The sequence below is a fragment of the Poeciliopsis prolifica genome, unplaced genomic scaffold (assembly GCF_027474105.1).
Source record: "Poeciliopsis prolifica strain line A6 unplaced genomic scaffold, Auburn_PproV2 SCAFFOLD002, whole genome shotgun sequence".
NCBI lineage: Eukaryota > Metazoa > Chordata > Actinopteri > Cyprinodontiformes > Poeciliidae > Poeciliopsis > Poeciliopsis prolifica.
In genome coordinates, this window is record NW_026562377.1 from 20,952,737 (window position 1) to 20,970,328 (window position 17,592).

Here is a 17,592-nt window from a genome sequence, read left to right on the forward strand (position 1 = left end):
TGTGCTTTATGACGTGTCCAGAATTGACTGCATCTGTAGCTTATCTTTGCTTATCTGATTAGTTAAAAGCCAAAGGATTTTAGCATGAAAATTCAAGAAGGGCAAATGATTTCAGACATAACTTATTTATTTCAGAAAATGTACATGAATGTAGTTTGGAATCATTCCATTTACAAAAGATAAATATTTTTGCATTTCTATTTAAAACCAGCTTTATCTTAAGACGTTAAACTTTGATGTGAAAAAAGAAAATCGGCATCTGTTAAAGTAAATTCTTCAAGAATTTTAACCACAGATGTCACTCTGCCACATGAAGGCTTTGAGTAAACTGAGTGACAGAGGCACTTGACTGGTTGAATGATGCAGCACATTCTCTCAGGAGTTATGCGTTGGAGCGTGCTGGATCTGGCATTCTGCGTTTGTGGTTTTAAACAGTCACTTTCCAACATTCACTAAGAGTGACATTCACTCTCCAACTGATTGTTGGAAATGTTGGTCATTGAAATGTTGATCATTTTCATTTTCGCTGCTTTCTCTAACATGGCAGGCATGATCTGTCTCCTCCTAGAGCACAAGGCTTGTAAATTGAACCAGTTTTGCTAGTGTGAACCAGTGATGGCATGCAGGGTTTGTATTTCTGAATTTTGTTGTTGCTCGACATGATTCCCATAAGTCCTTAAGCTTTTTATGAATATATCCTGGTTTGATCATTTTTAAAGAAATATTTATTTAGCGTTGTTGATGGCATTTTACATCTTGCCTTTTGTAATTTTCTGGCACTTTTAAGACGCCACCATTCAATTATTTAATGTGCCTGATAGACGCTTGTCAAAATGCTGACTTGGATATTGTTTGTAATTTTATTTTTTATTTTTTTTGTAAAGTTTGTAGGATTTTATGTTGCTTGTGTATTATATCCACTTACAGCTGACAAAACTGGAATATAATGAAAAAGTTGTTTTATCAATTAATTTGCATTAAAATGTGATATTCCTAATTTATATTGATTGAATAGTTGCAAATTTCACACATGCATTGCTGTTCCTTTTTATGAACTTTGGCTTATAGCTAATGAAAATCCAAAATACAACTATCTTGTAACCTGAATATATGACTGTAGGTTGCAACCCCATATATCAAGACTGCAGACTTAACATTGTCAATGATGTGTGAGTTGCTACAAACAAATAAATGGAAAATTAAGTGGAAGAAAAAAAACCAGGGGTAACCCCAGCCTCTAGACAATTGAGTGTGCACCAGAGTAGCAGGAAGAGCAGAGGAACACAGAATCAAAGTTATGTTTAGTGTGAAGTTTCCACAGTCGGTGATTTGGAGCGTTGTGTCATCTGCTGGTGTTGGTCCACTGTGTTTTATTGAGGAGGAAAATCAGTGCTGCTGTAGGAAATTATGCAGCACTTCCTGCTTCCTTCTGCTCACAAGCTTTATGGATGTATTTTCCAGCAGGACTTGGCAGCTGCTCACACCGCTAAGGCACCTGTAGCAGGTTTGTTAATCACTGCGATTGATTGGCCAGTAAAACTTTCCCGACATAAGCCCGATTAAGAAAAGATGTGTTCAGTTCTCGAGAGACGCTGTCCTGCAACCTTTAGATGCACCCCTGCTCCGAATCAGTTGAATCGAACGACTCTTTCACTTTCTCAACCTGTCATCAAGTTCTCTAATGGCCTGGTAATGAGCCATTGACAGGATTTCAGGTAACACTTAAGGCAGTCCACCTTGAGTTGGGGGGCAGGGGGAGAGCTCAAAAATCTCACTGAAAGCAACATAATCAATTTGGTAAATCGGCATGCAAATGGAGCACATCTTTAAATAAATCTTTAACAACTTCATGTTTTACTTGTTTGTGAACTTGAAAGAACTTAAGCAGAAAAGCACTTAGAAACTCTTAATGTAGCCACATGTTGTTGTTGTCCATTATCTGTCAGCTCTCCAGTCCCCTTTGATGATAAATACATGAATAAAAAACAGATGGCAAAGTCTCTCTTGATAGCTGGAAAACGGGTTTGCACAGATGGCTGGATCTTATTGCTTGTGGGTATGCATGTTTAGGACTTCTCTCCCTCTTGACAAGCTGGCTGACAAGGTGCTAACAAAAGTGTCCATGTGAGCCGTTCTCCAGTGACGTAATTGTGTTTGACTGCTTCTGCACTTTCTTTCTGCCACGTTTGCAGACGTAGCTGCCGACTTATCATTCATGAGGTCATTGATTACAGAATGACCCCATGCTTAGTTTTCATCTGTTTGTGTGTTTTGTTGTTTTTTTTATTTTGTTTCAGTTGCTTTTATAAATTTTCACTTTTTTAACTTACTGATCTTTCTAGGCCTGATTGTGCTCCTTTGTCCATTGTTTTATTAAGTCGAATTATGAACAATTACTTTTAAAAGTAGTTCACTCTACTTACAGAATTAACAAAACAGCTTCAGCTCAGTTTTAACATGCTAGTTCCTGTAAGCAGGGTCCCAGTTGCTTTAGGCCTTTTTGGCACCAATCTCTCTGACTTAAAAGGAAGCTGGTAGGATTAACAGCGATCCACGTTTTGGCAAGCCGTTTTACGAGAAAGGTGCAACCAGGAAGAGAATCAACGGAAATGAAAGTGGAGACAACTAAATTAAACGAAGCAGTTCTTATTGAATAACTTTAAAAACATAAACAAAGTCTTAAACTTTGTGCCCAAGTTGTTATGTTACTTTACCCTGTTCTTGCTTTATACTTCTACTTAAATGCATTATCTCAGATGAATCTACGATTTCTAATCTCACTTTGGCATCTTTTTTTTTCTTCTTCTGGCTTCCATCATCTACTGGTTTTATAACTTGTATTTTAGACATCTTGCATCACTTCCCTCCACTTTAAAAAGGCCTGGTATTTGCATTACAAGCATTTGTTCCTGTTGATCATAGCTTGTTTTTGTGCTGCACACTGTGTATTTCTTCTTGTCTTTCCATCTCATGCAGTTGCTTTATTTATTTTTTCCTTAATTTTGTGCTGATCAGCGTCACTCTGTTGTAGGTACCCCAGTCAAGATGTATATTGTTCAGAGCAGAGCTCGTCTGGCTCAGGTCACTCTGCCCAGGATGGAGACCCTGAAATCCACGAGCAGAAGCAGGACTCCACACAAAACAAGGTGAAGCCTTACCACTTCTACTTTGCTCAAACTTATTGCACATTTAACATGCCATATTCTTGCTTCTTCAATGAGTTGCATATTTCCGAACAATGTAAATTTCCAAAATCAGGGCTTTCTTTGTCAGTGGCAACAAAAATGGACGAGATATTTAGAGGACTCACCTCTGCTAGTTCAGGTCTTAGATGGTGAGTAGTATTAATAGTCTTGCTGAAATGAATGAGTTTGCAGAAATCTTAAGCGGTTGAAGTTTGGTCTTTTATGATCTCTATAAATGTATAAAGGGAGAAAATATAGGTTAAAGAATTGGGTGCAATATGGAGTTTATTAATCTTAGAGAGGGGGTTGACGAACTAAGGTCGATATCGCTGAATATCAAGATGGAAGATATTAATAATTTGATGTGGTGAAACGACACTATGATATTTTTAAATGCAATGATTTGACAAGATCTCGCTCTTGTTTTTGTTGGATAACTGGTCTCATTTGTGTTTCCTGTTTATCAGCTACTAAAATTAGCTTTCTAAAATTTTTTGCTACTCTTCAGTGCATAAATCCTGAGAATTTATCTGGTTTGTCCTACCTGTGCTGGATCTTTCTAGTGTTTCAGAGGAATTTAAAACAGGTTTGTTCAGTAATCCTCCATTTTTTTTTTTTTTTTTGTCTGAGCTTGTGCTTGGGGAATTCTCCAGAATTTTAGAATATTATTCTTTCCAAAGGTCAGCTGCATTATGAATGAAAACTTTCAGGACTTTGAGGATTTGACAGTGGTTAACCTTTAAAGGATTACCTGGATCTTTATATATTGCTTAAGATAGACTACAGTACAGTATTGTCAATTTGCATACATTTGGTGGTGTGCTTTATATTCTGAATGTGATGATTGTTCACCTGAAAAAGTTTATAAATGTTCACATATTGTTTTCCATCTAATTTTTTTAAAATTCATCTCTGAAAAATAACATGTTTTATGCTAAATCAAGAGATCCAATTTGTTTCATTCAGTACGCATGTCAGGCAAAAATGGGATTTCCACCAGAAGAACAAATAAGAACTTCACATCTGAATAAAAAATGTTACCCTCTTTGGTTTTAATAACTTCAGTGGAAGTCTTTGCAAAACACAACACTTCCACCTCGTGTGTTTTTTGCCAAACATGTCTGCTGGTACAGTGTCCAAATGAGCAGCAGTCTACCTCTTCTTGCACAAGAAATCGAAATCTTTCTTCTACGATTCTTAATATCAAGAGTCACAACAAAATGCTGCTGCTAATATTCACATTATTTGAAATCCCGGACTCATCATCTGTTGAGTCTGTTGCTCTCCCCGCTGAGTTCACTCTCACTTCAATAGTCGGATGCTATATTTAAATGTGTAATCAATTTCGCTCTTTTTTTAATTGTGCTAAATGTTTCAGTCTTATTTTATTGTTAAGAAGAAAAAAATACAGAAATAAATTGAAGATATTTAAGTTTTAATTTAGTTAAATTAAGATTTGTAAATGTCAAATCTGAAATTAAATACCCATATATTTACAATATTTTCAGCTGTGCATCAGCGTATCAGACACTCTTCATCTGAACCTTTATTCAGAATAAACATGTTCGATGTATTGCAGACTGAAAGTACATATTTATATCGCAAAAGCAAAGAGGCAAAGTTTTTTTTTTTTTTTTTTTTTTAAACATGCTTTCTTTAGGTTTTGGTTTGATACTGGACATTATTTTGAAGATGACTCAAGTGTCTGCATGTCCAAATTTATTGACATGTAACAAAAAATTTCTTTTGGACATATCCAATAAACAATTTACCCTTTTTTAAAGTTTATTTTGTTCATTATCTTGTAACCTTTAGCTGTGCTTCTTGTTTTCTTAAGTAATGTTCTTAACTGGAAAAGAACTTAATTTCATATTGCAGCATAATCTTGAGTCAAATGCATCACAAAGGTCACTGTGACATGTGCTAAGATTTTATCTTTAAGATTTGACATTTTCGCTGTCCTTTGATTATTAATCTTCAGTTATTATCAGGCTCATTCCTTTTCCTTTGGATGAATGGATTTAGTCGGCTCAAAGCTCAGCCTCGATCAAACATTTTGAACTTGTTAGTTCTCCTTATTCGGGTGTTTAACAAGGCAGCACTGTTTTTATTCGCAGCCACATATCAAGTGAAGGATAATTTGTAGCAGTGAGTGTTTGGTGCGCGGGCTGAAGAAGGGAGTCATTGTGAGATCCAGGCACAAACAGCCTTGCAGGGGCATTTCAGCTGGCCTGACGGTCTGTCATCAAACCCAGAAGACGGGCTTTGTCCAACAACAAAAGCCCTTTCACATCCAGAAATGCAGATATCTTCCATTCTTCCTTATTAAATATGCATTTGAAATCTATATTTTCTTGTAAAATGTTACTTTTTTCATGTGGTTTTGTTTCTGTTAATAAATCAGATGTTTCGCTGTAGGTGGTGGAAGAACGGTCGACACACACCTCATACGAAATAGGATTAGAGACGGAGAGGGCAGCACTGGAGAAGCTAGCAAGCGTACAACATGAACAGGTGAGAAGAAACATGGCTCTCAGTAAATGTTTTCTACAGTAGAGCACAAAATTATTAACCCAATTTGTCTGACTTGGATATGAAGTGATCTTTTTATTTCTACTTTTTTTTTGTGGAAGTAGCTCTAGCATTTTTGACGTGTAATATTTTTAGTAGAAAACGCAGAATTATTCTCAAAATTTAGTTTTTTATTTAATTTTTTTTTCTTCTGTTTTCTCTCTGCAGACTGTGAAGCATTTAGAAGCTGAGGCAAAAGAGACCAAACCAAGCCAAGAATTGGATACTGTACCTGTTCTTGCTGAGCCAGAACTTCCCACAGAGCCCACGGCTCACCCTGACTTGCCGACTGACCCACAGGACCACGACAGTGAAAAAGCAGGCCCAGAGACTCCCGCTCCAGAACCATTACCAGAACTGGTCCATGTATCACCAGATGTTGTAGTCCAAGCTGAGTCCTCTAGTGATGATCACACCGCACAGCCGCGCCTGGACTCAGACCCATCGACACCTTCAGATGAAGCTGAAAACATACCTACCTCAGAGAGCGCTGGCCACACCGACACAGCAGCGTAAGTTCAGATCCTCTTTTCTAGTAACCAAATCAGATGTTATATATTTCATTTGGAATTTTTTGTTGGTTAACCTTTTGGTTTTCCCCTCAGTTTTTTTTTGGTTTTGTTTTAATTTCTTTTTTATTTTAATAGTAATAATAATAATAAATTGCTGATCTAAAAAGAGGTGTTTGCATCTTGGACAAAACCTTTTGAGGAACTGCTGACCTGCTTTGAGAAGACATGAGACTGTTGGCACTTCTTCTTTGTTTTGTTTTTAATGCCAAAAGGATGTTCATGGAAATTCAAAAGCATTTTGGAGACTCAACACTCTGGATATGAAAGCTGAACTTTAAAAGGACAGCCTGCTCCTTCCATAGCAATGTTTTTGTCGGGACATTTCAGAGCTTTGCACCAAGCTCTTCAACGGCCCAACCAACAGCTGACCTCCATCCCTACTGTCAGTCCATCTGCTTTCTCTCTTTCTTGCGTCCTGCTCCCTACCTCCCCCCTCCAGACCCTGTCCTTCTGTCTCTGCTCTCTGCCCTTCCCAGTGCTAGAAGGTGTGGTAAAAGCCATGTCCTTTCTTTCCCTCAGTGCAGTGCGGGTTGCCAGTGCAGGCGATGAACTCCCAGTAGACAGCTTTGTCTTTGCTGAGCACTCTGATTCACAGTGCAGGGTCATTGCCCCCGAACTGGCAACCTGTGAAAACTCCCCTTTTGGCCGCCCTCTCCTCAGGTGAGTTTCAATCCACCGCCAGCCAATCAAAGCAAAGAGACAGGTAATCAAGCTAGAAGCTACGCCTTTCTGCTGTGCGTAACCATCAATCGCTGGCCTTATACTCAATTTATGCTTTTTTTTTTTAAGTTTAATTTCCTCTTATTGCCTGCTCCAACCCAGGACTGTCTAATAAAACAATTATCGATTACATTTAACTCGATATTTCCAGCATTTCCGAGGACTAATTTGTTTTTCTGTATTCCTCCCTTGTCCATTTTCTCTCCTCCATTGGACTCATGTCTGTGATGTAGTGTGGAAGAAGCTGGCACAGATGACCAGATGTCGAACCAGAGCTCTGATCTCGAAACGGAGTCCAGTCAGTCCAGTTCAGATTTAGCAGAGCCAGAAGCAGCAGAACCTGGAAGCCGGAAAGAGGAAGAGCAGCTGGAAGATGTGCTATCCAGTTTGGAGCAGGAGGGCAACACTTCCCACCTCCACCATAAGCAGCCGGTCAGCAGTTTTACAGTTTCTCAACCATCATAAGAGGTTTTAAAAGTAGTTTAATTGGATTGGGACTATGGCTGGACAAATAGAAATTAAAAAATCTGTTTTTCCAGTGAATGAATGTATTATACCTTAGTGGTATAATACTAAGGTATTATACCACTGGAAGTTACAACTGAGAAAAGGAAACTCAAAGTTTGCTATTGTAAGATGTTTGAAAATGAAGTTGGTGCGAGAGACACCGTTGCATCAGATAACAGGAAGCTTGAGCAGAGTACAGCAAAGTTGCAATGTTTTATTTTTTTCAGTATTAAACCTTAGACTATTTTTGGACATACTCGTTTTGGAAATGTTGACAAAGTTTTCTAAAGTTCAGAGTTACAGTAATAACCTATCTTTTGAAAGCACTACACACGGAGACGGCTGCGTTTGTTACCGTATAGGAGATAATCGCTCGTATAAATTGCTAAAGTCTATCAACAATCATGTTTGTTTTAAAATGGTAGAGCCTGTTTTACATTAGGGCTTCTCTTGTTCACGGCATCATAATCAGTATCAAAAAGCTTTTATTATTTGAACTCGCAAGGAATTCAAGATAAACACAGAATAAGAAAGTCATACTTGGAAGATATTATGAGCCGCCAGATATGTTTGGAAAGAATGGTGATAAAATAATACATCGTTCATGTAAACGACTTATCAGCTGTTCTCTGAATTGTTGCTTTATTGACAAAATTGCCAAAAGGCAAATCCCTGTTCCAGCGGCAAACAGGCAAGAGGCAAAAAATGAGGAACAACCACCATTCAGGGTTACACTTACCTTTAATTAATTTTGTATCAATCTCTTGCTCAACTTTAAGAAATGGGAACATCAACTAACAAATGAATCAACTCATGAATAAATATGAGACTAAGCAAACTAAGCAGAAAGATCCTGATTCCCCCTTTCAGATTACTTCTGAAAAGCTGCAGCATCTTAACAGTGACTAACAGATGTTTGTAGCTCAAAACTGCACATCTGATACAATAGATCAGCAAACGGCAGTGTGTTTTAGTGCTTTTTTAGCCTCCTTTAAAATGTTTTGCTCATTTAAAAAAAAAAGAAAAAAAAACTAGGACATGTTTTTTTCAAACAAATGATTTGCATTCAGTTGGATTGAGCTAATCAGGTATGTCAACATTGTTTTGCTGATTTAGAGCAAAGAGCTGACGGCTAATCTCACTGTCGCTGGCAAAGAGTCTTGTCTGGGTGTTTACATAACTTGCGGATTTCTAAGAACGGACACAATTGTGAGCCATAGAAGGTCACTTATGTAATGCATCAAAAATATTATTCCCATCTCAGTGGATCTCTGGCTTGGGACTAGCAGAGCACCATTAGCTGAAAATGGATATCTCTTAGTTTTTACTAAGCTTGAATGCTATCAGAAATGACCCATAACTCTTATCCTATGTCAATGACCTTAAATAACTTTATTATTCATATTCACTGACCTACAATGCATCTCTGCATGGTTGGCATGTTTCTGTTTCAGATGGGAGATGCTCATGTTGCCAGAGAAGCTGATCCCTCTGTACCCAGTAAAGATGACATCCCCACCTTTGATGAGTGGAAGAAACAAGTTATGGAGGTGGAAAAGGAAAAAAGTAAGTGCATACGAACCTGATGCCAACAAAATTTTGAGCTACTGGTTAACATGATCACAAAGACTTAAATTTATTGACAGAAAATCAAAAATAAACACACCAAATGTGTAAACTAAGAAGAAAGAGAAATAATTTTGAATTTGCTGGAAGCTGCCCAAGTGAATGAAAATGTTCACTTGGACAAAGCCATGCTTACCACTTTCCAATACTCAAAAAAACTCAAAGGTTGGACGAGAGACTGAAGGATGTGGAGGGGAATATCTGATTCTTGTCGGATGTGGGATTCTAGCTGTTCTCCAGTTTTGGATTTTTATGATTTTTGTTTCCTGATGAGCCAAATGTTTTCAGTTGGTTCACTTCAGGTGATTTTCGTTTTTTGTTTTTATTTATTTATTTTTTTAAAGTAAATTGGTGCCATTCAATAAAATCCAATTCTACAGATTGGATTCCATCAAGTCTAAGAGGTTTTATTATGAATCCATCCAGTGAGAAATGCTGAAATAAGCAAAGCTTGTCAGAAAAGATTTTACCACTTCTAGCTACACAAATGTTTGAATTCCAAAGTTGCATTATTCAGGAAATGACTATTTTTATGCACAGTTTTGTTCTGATTGATATCTTATCTGCACATATCATCTCTAAGCTTATCTGACTCACATTTTAAACAGCCCAGCTGTTTTTGTATTTTGAGTTGCAGATTATTATACTCCAGCAATATTGTGGTTCATTTCAGGTCTGAATAGGTTGGTGAAAATGTGTGGTTTTTTTTATCATTACATAAGGACTAAATTGATGGAATGAAGATCATGAGCCCCTACTATTAGTTTTTGGGGCACCAGCACACAGTGTACTACTGCATACCTTTTACCTCGCTCTTTTCCATGAGCTTCAGTGCAGCAGTCTCTTGAGTATTTTCTAACTTTTCTCCTTTCCTGGATTTTTTTTTTTTTTACATGTCCTGTAACCAACTTAATCCTCATCCTTTCCAGGTCAGACTCTTCATACCTCAACCAGTGGCAGCCCACATTCAGCGAAAAAGGTCCAGAAAAACTTTAAGAATAACTACGCCTCTGTAGAGTGTGGTGCCAAGATCCTCTCTGCCAACAATGAGGCTAAGGTGAAACTCATTTCTCCTACGCTACCAACAAACACATGCATGCTCACATGTCATGTCATGCTTTATAAGCAGAGAAATTAACATGATTTAATTGTTGTGAATGCTTGTGCATGCTAATAATGGCAGGGAATGCTTAATTATGTCATTTGCATTTTTTTAGAGTACGTCAGCTATCCTTATGGAAAATATGGATCTTTATATGCTAAATCCATGCAGCACCAAAATCTGGTAGGGGCTCTGTTGCACACAGACTTCTCTGACTGTTCCCGCGTTCACAAAGCTTCCTCTTCACAAGCATTTCCCTCTCTGTAGGTTTGTAATAGAGCTATGTGAGCCGATACAAGTCAAACAGCTGGATATAGCCAACTTTGAGCTTTTCTCTTCAACACCTAAAGACTTTCTAGTTTCCATCAGTGACAGGTAAGCTTTCATTGTTTCCCGCAAGTGAGCACAGTGTCTCGTAAACTCATAAATCAGGTGCTTAATTTCACTCTGCTCTGTCAATTCCTCCGTTTGAGTGTGAGTTAAAGCTGTCATTTTGACTAAACCTCACCTCATGCAGTAAAAATATCCACACCCAGCCAACCCTTTTATTGGAATTTTGTCATAAACAAACACTCAATGCATACCTGAAGTAAAAGACAAGTGGCAGAAGGTTTTAAATTTTTTTTTTGCAACTAATTATCAAACAGTGTGTCATGCATTTTTATTTTCCAGTCTGATTTAATGGGCTGTAGAACAACTTTCTTTTTTTTCTCCAATTACAGTTGTGTTTTGGATTGTTGCTACTAGCTTTGTACATTTAGACACAGGTTTGCTTCTGTAAAATAACTCAAACTGAGTCAAATTGAATGGGGAGCATTAGTTTTTATTGAACTGATCTAGACCAGGGATCCCCAAAGTCGGTCCTCGAGGGCCGGCATCCTGCATGTTTTAGTTCTCTCGCTGATCTAACCTGGATCAAATGATGGCTCGTTAAAGGCCTAAGAAGAACAAGATTGTCACTACCACCAATGAGAGAACTAACACATGCAGGATGCCGGCCCTCGAGGACCAACTTTGGGGACCCCTGATCTAGACTTTGATGAAATCCTTTTCAGCCGCCAGCAATTTTGCCCCACCTTATTCCAATCCAGCCAGCCCACTGTCAACTCTGAAGAGCTTCCCGAATTCCTGCTGAAGAAACTCATACTTGCAGCATGACGCTGCTACTACCACATTTTCATTTAGAAATGATGTGCAGTGTTTACTTTCTACAACTCCAAGATCAGTTTTCTTCTCATTTGACAACAGCACCGTCTTTCACATGTCCACTGTGTCCCCCGAGTGAATTGTGACAACCTGCTGATGAGACTTCCTGACTTTCTTTAATTAGTTTCTTCCTGCTATTCTTCACAGAACTGCTTGATTTGTCCTGAGATTAAATTGCACTCCATGCCACACTTTTTAGATTTTTATTCCTAAAAATGTTTAAGCCATCAAACGTTACATGTTGCAACACAGCAGCAAGTAAAAAAAAAAAAAAGTGTTTAAAATAGTTTATTTTTACACTTTTGTTCAGCTATAAATGCTATTAGGCCACTAAAATTTAAAGAGATTGATTTGAGTATCCACAAATCACAAGTTTCTGCAGTCTTACTTCCACGTCTGGCTACGTGGCTACATCTGGCTGTTGTGTTTGTCCAAGACATTGTCCCTCAGGATTTTCTTTCCATCAACCTTAAATAAATTCCTCCCTTTGGCATGGAACAGCAAGACCCTCAGACGTGATAAATGCCTGAGAACTGGTGCTGGTTGGTTTCACATTTCTTGTTCCTTTTGCAGATATCCCACTAACAAGTGGGTGAAGCTGGGTACTTTCCATGCACGTGACGAGCGTATAGTCCAGAGTTTTCCACTGGATGAACAGCTTTATGCTAAATATGTGAAGGTACTTTTTTTTTTCTGTAGTAAAGCACTTTGGAGTGTTGAATGAACACTGGATTTATCCTGCAGCCACTCATCAGTGTAAAATCACCCAGCGAAATAAAAGAAGAGCTATGTGCTTCTTAAAATCTTATAGATGTGATAACCAAGAGATCAAAACATGCAGTATGCAAATTTAGATAACTTTAGCCATTTTTCTTCTATATTTTTCTTTTCAAAGATTTGCTTTAGTTTAACATTAGTAAAAATTTAATGTGTTCATAAGAACTGAGAGGATTTTGAGGCCAAACAGGCAGAGCAGCTGGAAAAACATTCTCACAAATTGATCCACAGACTTTCTATTTGCTGTTTTTCAGTTTAGTCAAATCAAAGTTTATATGCAGTCCCGTTCAGTAACTTTAAGATTAAACTTTCTTAAACTAGTTATTGTTTACCACATGGAAAATGTTCCTTTTAAAATAATGCTAATAATGACATTGGTGACACTAACAATACAGATGTTTGCTTATAAAATCTTTAACACTATGAAGTAATCTTTCTTTCTTTTCTTTTTTTGTCAAATAAGCTGTGTTTTTTTTTGTGTGCGTTTTAATTAAATGGTCACATGACAGTAATAAAGTTTAACAAATGTTCACTTTTTTATTGCTTATGTAATCAATCCTTTGGATATTTAGTATTTATTTTTAGCTTGATTTTATAATGTTTGGACGCAACATGAATGTTGAAATGTGAACATTCAACATCTCTGTGTTCATCTGAATGTGTGTGGATGTCCTGAATGCGTTTCTCATCTCACTGCCCTTAGCTCAGTATTTGCAGTTAATTTATTCCATTGTTAATTTGTTAATTTATTCCGTTTGCTAATATTTTTTATGTAATGAATAGATGTTCTCTGTGTGTGAGTCTTCATTCCTCTTTCTGTTTCGCTTGATAGTCACTTTTATTACACAAACAGATTTTTTTTGTGTGTATGTTGAGCTTTTCTGTGCTTCTTTTCATTTTCTCACTCCCCCTGAAGTATCTCTCTGCTGTGCCTTGCCTGTGAAGAGTAACTGTACATATCAGCCGTACATTTGTTTTATCAGAAAGCTGAAATGTTTGCAGATTCTTGACTTGCTTGTAGTTTGATACGATCTTTACTGATTGCTTTTTCTTGTTTTATTTCTCTCTTACTCTGTCCCTCTCCTGCTCTTCCGCTCACATCAGATGTTCATCAAATACATTAAGGTTAGCACTCTTCTCCTGCTGTCAGAGCCTCACATGTGCTAAAAACATGCTCTGTTAAAGGGTGACTTATCTTAATTAATAGACTTCTTTAACTAGACTTCTTCCCTTTTTGCATGTGGAATATGTTAAAGGGTGAAAAGTTGTACACAGTTTGTATTGTCACAGCCTTATGCTTCTCATCTGGTGGATACTGGTGTATGAAGTGGGCATATAAAGGCTATATTTAATGTCTTTTTTTAAAACTAAAATATCATGTTAGATTAACAGTTTGCTTCTTTTCCCTGCAGGTTGAGCTCCTCTCTCACTTTGGAGCCGAACACTTCTGTCCCCTCAGTCTCATCAGGTAGAATCTTAAATTGCTGAATTTAAATTCTTAAACATAAATGTATCTTTTTTTTTTTCTTTTTTTTAATGCAAGGATTCTCATTTCCCTGACAGAACGTTTATTTTCACTTTTTATTTTTCTTCTGTGGGATGCATGTTTAAGATGTTGATTTACAGCAGGTTTACCCAGAGACATTTCAAGTTCACCGCTGTGTTTATCCCTCAGGCTGTTGTACTTCAAACTTCACACCGCAACCTTTTAAGTGGCAATATTTGCCATATTAAAAAAAACCGTTTTCTATAATACTTGAGTGGGGAAGATGTTTAGGAACCAGTTTAACGACCTAACGCTCTCTCTGTGCTTGTCAGTTTTAAGGGGTTTTCTTTTCATATCCTTCTCTTGTACAGTAGATTAACCATATGCAAAGTATAGCCATCTAGTGAAATTCACTTCCTGCATTGTGTGTTTCACAGTACAGTTGAGCTCTTCTTACACTCAGAATGATGGCTTTAGTTTTTCAGAAACGCATGTTGGTCCGTGTAAGGAAGTTTTTGCACGTTCAGGGTTAAAATGGCCATTAAACCCACATCTTTTATATATGCAAGCATGCAGTGTAGGAAAAATAATGTTTTTATGGCATGTTATCAAAGCCCGATCTCTGAAGTGAGGTTTTGCATTTACTTTTACCCTCCAAAATAAACTTAAACATTAACCTTTTCCATGCACAAAGCAAACTTGTTGCAGTCACAAAATTTATTGCATTTCAATTAAAATCTGAGATGTGTGCCATGCACGAGGCTCATTCAGCTCTGATAACCGTAAAGAAAACCCAGTGGGACCAGTACTCTCGGTTGGTCACCTAACACTGCAGGGTTCATCTGGGTGCAATTTAATCTGGGTTATAAATCCAGGTGTTCACGAAGGCATCAGCATTGGAAGAAAATTTGTGATTAGACTTGAAAACAATTCACAGACCCTGCTCTGATCTGACTGAGCTTTCAGGATCAGTAATAATCTTTGGCTCCAGCTGTTTAAAGTTGGTAAACTTATCTAACTCTTCAGGTGTTTATAGGCAAAAAAAAAGTTTGAAAAGTGGAATTCTTCTACTTTGCAATTATGGATGAATTTCTAATCACCTGGAACATAAAATGCTAGTAAATTCAGTGGATTTTGTTATGTTGGATATTATAATAATAATGAAGGCTATTTTTGTAACGTATTACTCTTGTTGTGTAGGGTGTTTGGCACCAGCATGGTGGAGGAGTATGAGGAGATAGCAGATTCCCAGTATCCCTCAGAGAGGCTGGAGTATCTGGACGAAGACTACGGTGAGATGCAGAACTGCAGTCAAAGGAGATGTAATCAGCTAGACATGTCTGATTATCCATCGCTTGCAGCTGCAAGCTTTAAATAATTGAATTCCAAAGAAAAAAGTCTAAAGTAAATTTACTTTTTAATTTAGTTGTCCAGTGCCTGCTGCTTATAAAACCACATCACATTTAGACCACATGTTCTCTATATCTGTTTGTTCCTTTCATTTTCAAATTCTGTTATTTCAGCCTTGATGTTTGTGCCCACTTTGTTGACGTATCTTGTATTTGCGTGCAGACTACCCTCCTGGCTATCAACCGTCAGAAGAAAAGGTCTCTAAAAACCTGCTTGGTTCAGCAACCAGTATGTATATACATGCACACACACGCACACAAAGCCTTATGTTCATATTTGCATATGTTATCACTTTACTGTCTAAAGACCAAATGTCTATAGATGCAGTGAATATCTAACACCCACTATAAGGTTGTTGAAACATTGTGGAAAAACTATTGTGCAATGTTGTGAGATGGTTATGATTGTTTTAATATATATCTAAAGTTAAAAAAGAAAAAAAATAAGTGTATAAAAACTCAGTATTCAAATATGTAAAATTATTGATTTTTCAAAGGTTGAATGCTTTCCTTTCTGTAGTTGTATTGTAATGTTTATATTGCCTCATCATAAATGTTGCAGTTCATTAGTGGTTTAACACTTTAACCTCCAGAAGTCTGAACTTTTTGCTGCAACATAAGAGGCATAATTGCTCTTTGTTTTGTATAAATATTTGTTTTCGCTGTTATTTTTTATTGTCTTTCAATGAAAGGCTATGAAACCTTTACGAGCAGCTGTGGTTTCATAAAGTTCAGGCAAATGGCCCTAACTTAATGAGCTCAGTCAGGTTAAATTTATTCCTCTGGTAGCAACGTTGAATGTTTTATTAATATTTTAGCCAGCATAAGAAATCCATATGCTGGGTTTCTTTGGCTGCATAAAACTTAGCTGTTTGCTTTTTATCACTTCATTTAAACACAACATGCCACTCCAAAAATACACTTTTGTTTTTCTGCATCCTGAATTAGCCAATGTAGGACTGGAGGATCCCTCCCAAACACTCTGACCATAAACCAGTAAACACATCAGCACGGCATTTTGTTTTCTCTTGCTCTATTGGAAGCAATAGAGCTTTGGAGGGAAAAAATCAAAGCGCACAAGTGGTAGAGAAGTTGGAAAAATGGAAATAACAGACAAAACTTTCAGGATTTTGTGTGTGTGGGGGGGAAACAAACGAAAACAAAACGGCGGTTGATGCCATAGTGTTTTTAACCTCAGGCTGCTGCACGTTAGGAGTCACGTTCAGATTAAGTGAAGTGTGTTTGTTTCTGTTCTTCAGATGCAATCCTCAACATGGTGAACAACATTGCTGCTAACGTCCTTGGTGGCAAGCCAGAAATAGAGGGAGGAGCAGAAATAGGAGGTACTTGCTGTTCACTCTCTGAAATATTGATGTCCGTCTGGTTTCTTCACATTTTACACGTTAAAGTCCTCAGCAGAAAGCCAACCCCAATCTATACAACCTAACAGACATTTCATCTTCACCGCATTTGAGGCTGTTTCAATTTTATGATGTTAAAACATTCAAGTTTTTTTTGTTTGTGCACCAAAGTACTAATGTTGAGACTTTTTTAATATAACAAAACACCCAAAATAGACTTGAGACAAAGACACTAATGCTGCTATTACTCATAAACAATTGTAGCATTTTTAAGCATCTATTAGAAAAAGATTCTAGCGGTATTGGATATTTTTTCTAGGTTTGTTAAGGCTTCAGAAGCCACAGTAAAGTCCTGCCCTTAATTCTGGTTGTCATACAAGTAAAACTACTTAAGAATTGTATTTTTATACATCAGTGGGCCATGTTATCTCAGTTTGCATTCTTAAATATAAGTATTTTCAGGAAATGCATCTACAAAAAAAAGTTGTACTTTATTTTGAGTTGTCTGTCCATGAAAGTACAAATGTTTTTATGTATCTAAGGGAATTATCTAACAACTCCTTGACATTCTGTTGGACTTAAATTAATGATTTTCTTTTTCTTTTATTTTCATAAATGGGTCAGTGTGTCATAATCTTTACACAAAAAGCCACATGGAGCCAACACCTGAAATGTCATATTCAAAGTAAAGAAGGAAACTGGAAATGTATGCCTGTTGGTAATCTGTGTTCATACACTCTTAGATGCCTCATTTAAATGTAATGTACTTGTTGAAGCATTTCAGTGAGCGTCAAGCACTTACATTATGTCTTACAATATAATGAAAGGATTAAGTTTTGGTTGAATCTGTCATCTGTACTGAGTCAGCCTCTTTTCTATTTGAAAACCGGGCCTCTGAAATTGATCCTTTTGTTGAGCAGCCACTCCTCCGCTGGCTGCAGTAATCGGTAAAACCTGAAGTAAAACAGATTTGTCGATATGAGTCAGTCTGTCCTTTCTGCGTTGGTGACTTTCTGCCCCATCGTTTAGGAAGAGCCATCCAAAGAGCTTTAACTGTCATGAAGTATTTG

The 17,592-nt window shown here is 37.2% G+C and overlaps 1 protein-coding gene across 4 annotated transcripts in view; it reads left to right on the forward strand.

The window, feature by feature from the left end:
* The window catches only part of suco (SUN domain containing ossification factor), a 37,873-nt gene that overhangs the window by 10,643 nt on the left and 9,638 nt on the right, over positions 1-17,592 (forward strand). For 2 of the 4 annotated variants that reach the window (XM_055044421.1, XM_055044430.1), the window contains exons 2-16: positions 3,032-3,146; positions 5,604-5,699; positions 5,925-6,268; positions 6,848-6,988; positions 7,282-7,480; positions 9,010-9,121; positions 10,111-10,238; positions 10,399-10,466; positions 10,551-10,658; positions 12,063-12,168; positions 13,371-13,391; positions 13,679-13,734; positions 14,953-15,044; positions 15,325-15,390; positions 16,421-16,504. In XM_055044421.1, coding sequence (XP_054900396.1) covers positions 3,032-3,146; positions 5,604-5,699; positions 5,925-6,268; positions 6,848-6,988; positions 7,282-7,480; positions 9,010-9,121; positions 10,111-10,238; positions 10,399-10,466; positions 10,551-10,658; positions 12,063-12,168; positions 13,371-13,391; positions 13,679-13,734; positions 14,953-15,044; positions 15,325-15,390; positions 16,421-16,504 — 1,736 coding nt within the window. The remainder of the gene's footprint in view (positions 1-3,031; positions 3,147-5,603; positions 5,700-5,924; positions 6,269-6,847; positions 6,989-7,281; positions 7,481-9,009; positions 9,122-10,110; positions 10,239-10,398; positions 10,467-10,550; positions 10,659-12,062; positions 12,169-13,370; positions 13,392-13,678; positions 13,735-14,952; positions 15,045-15,324; positions 15,391-16,420; positions 16,505-17,592) is intronic. The other 2 variants (XM_055044438.1, XM_055044447.1) reach the window with 2 other exon arrangements.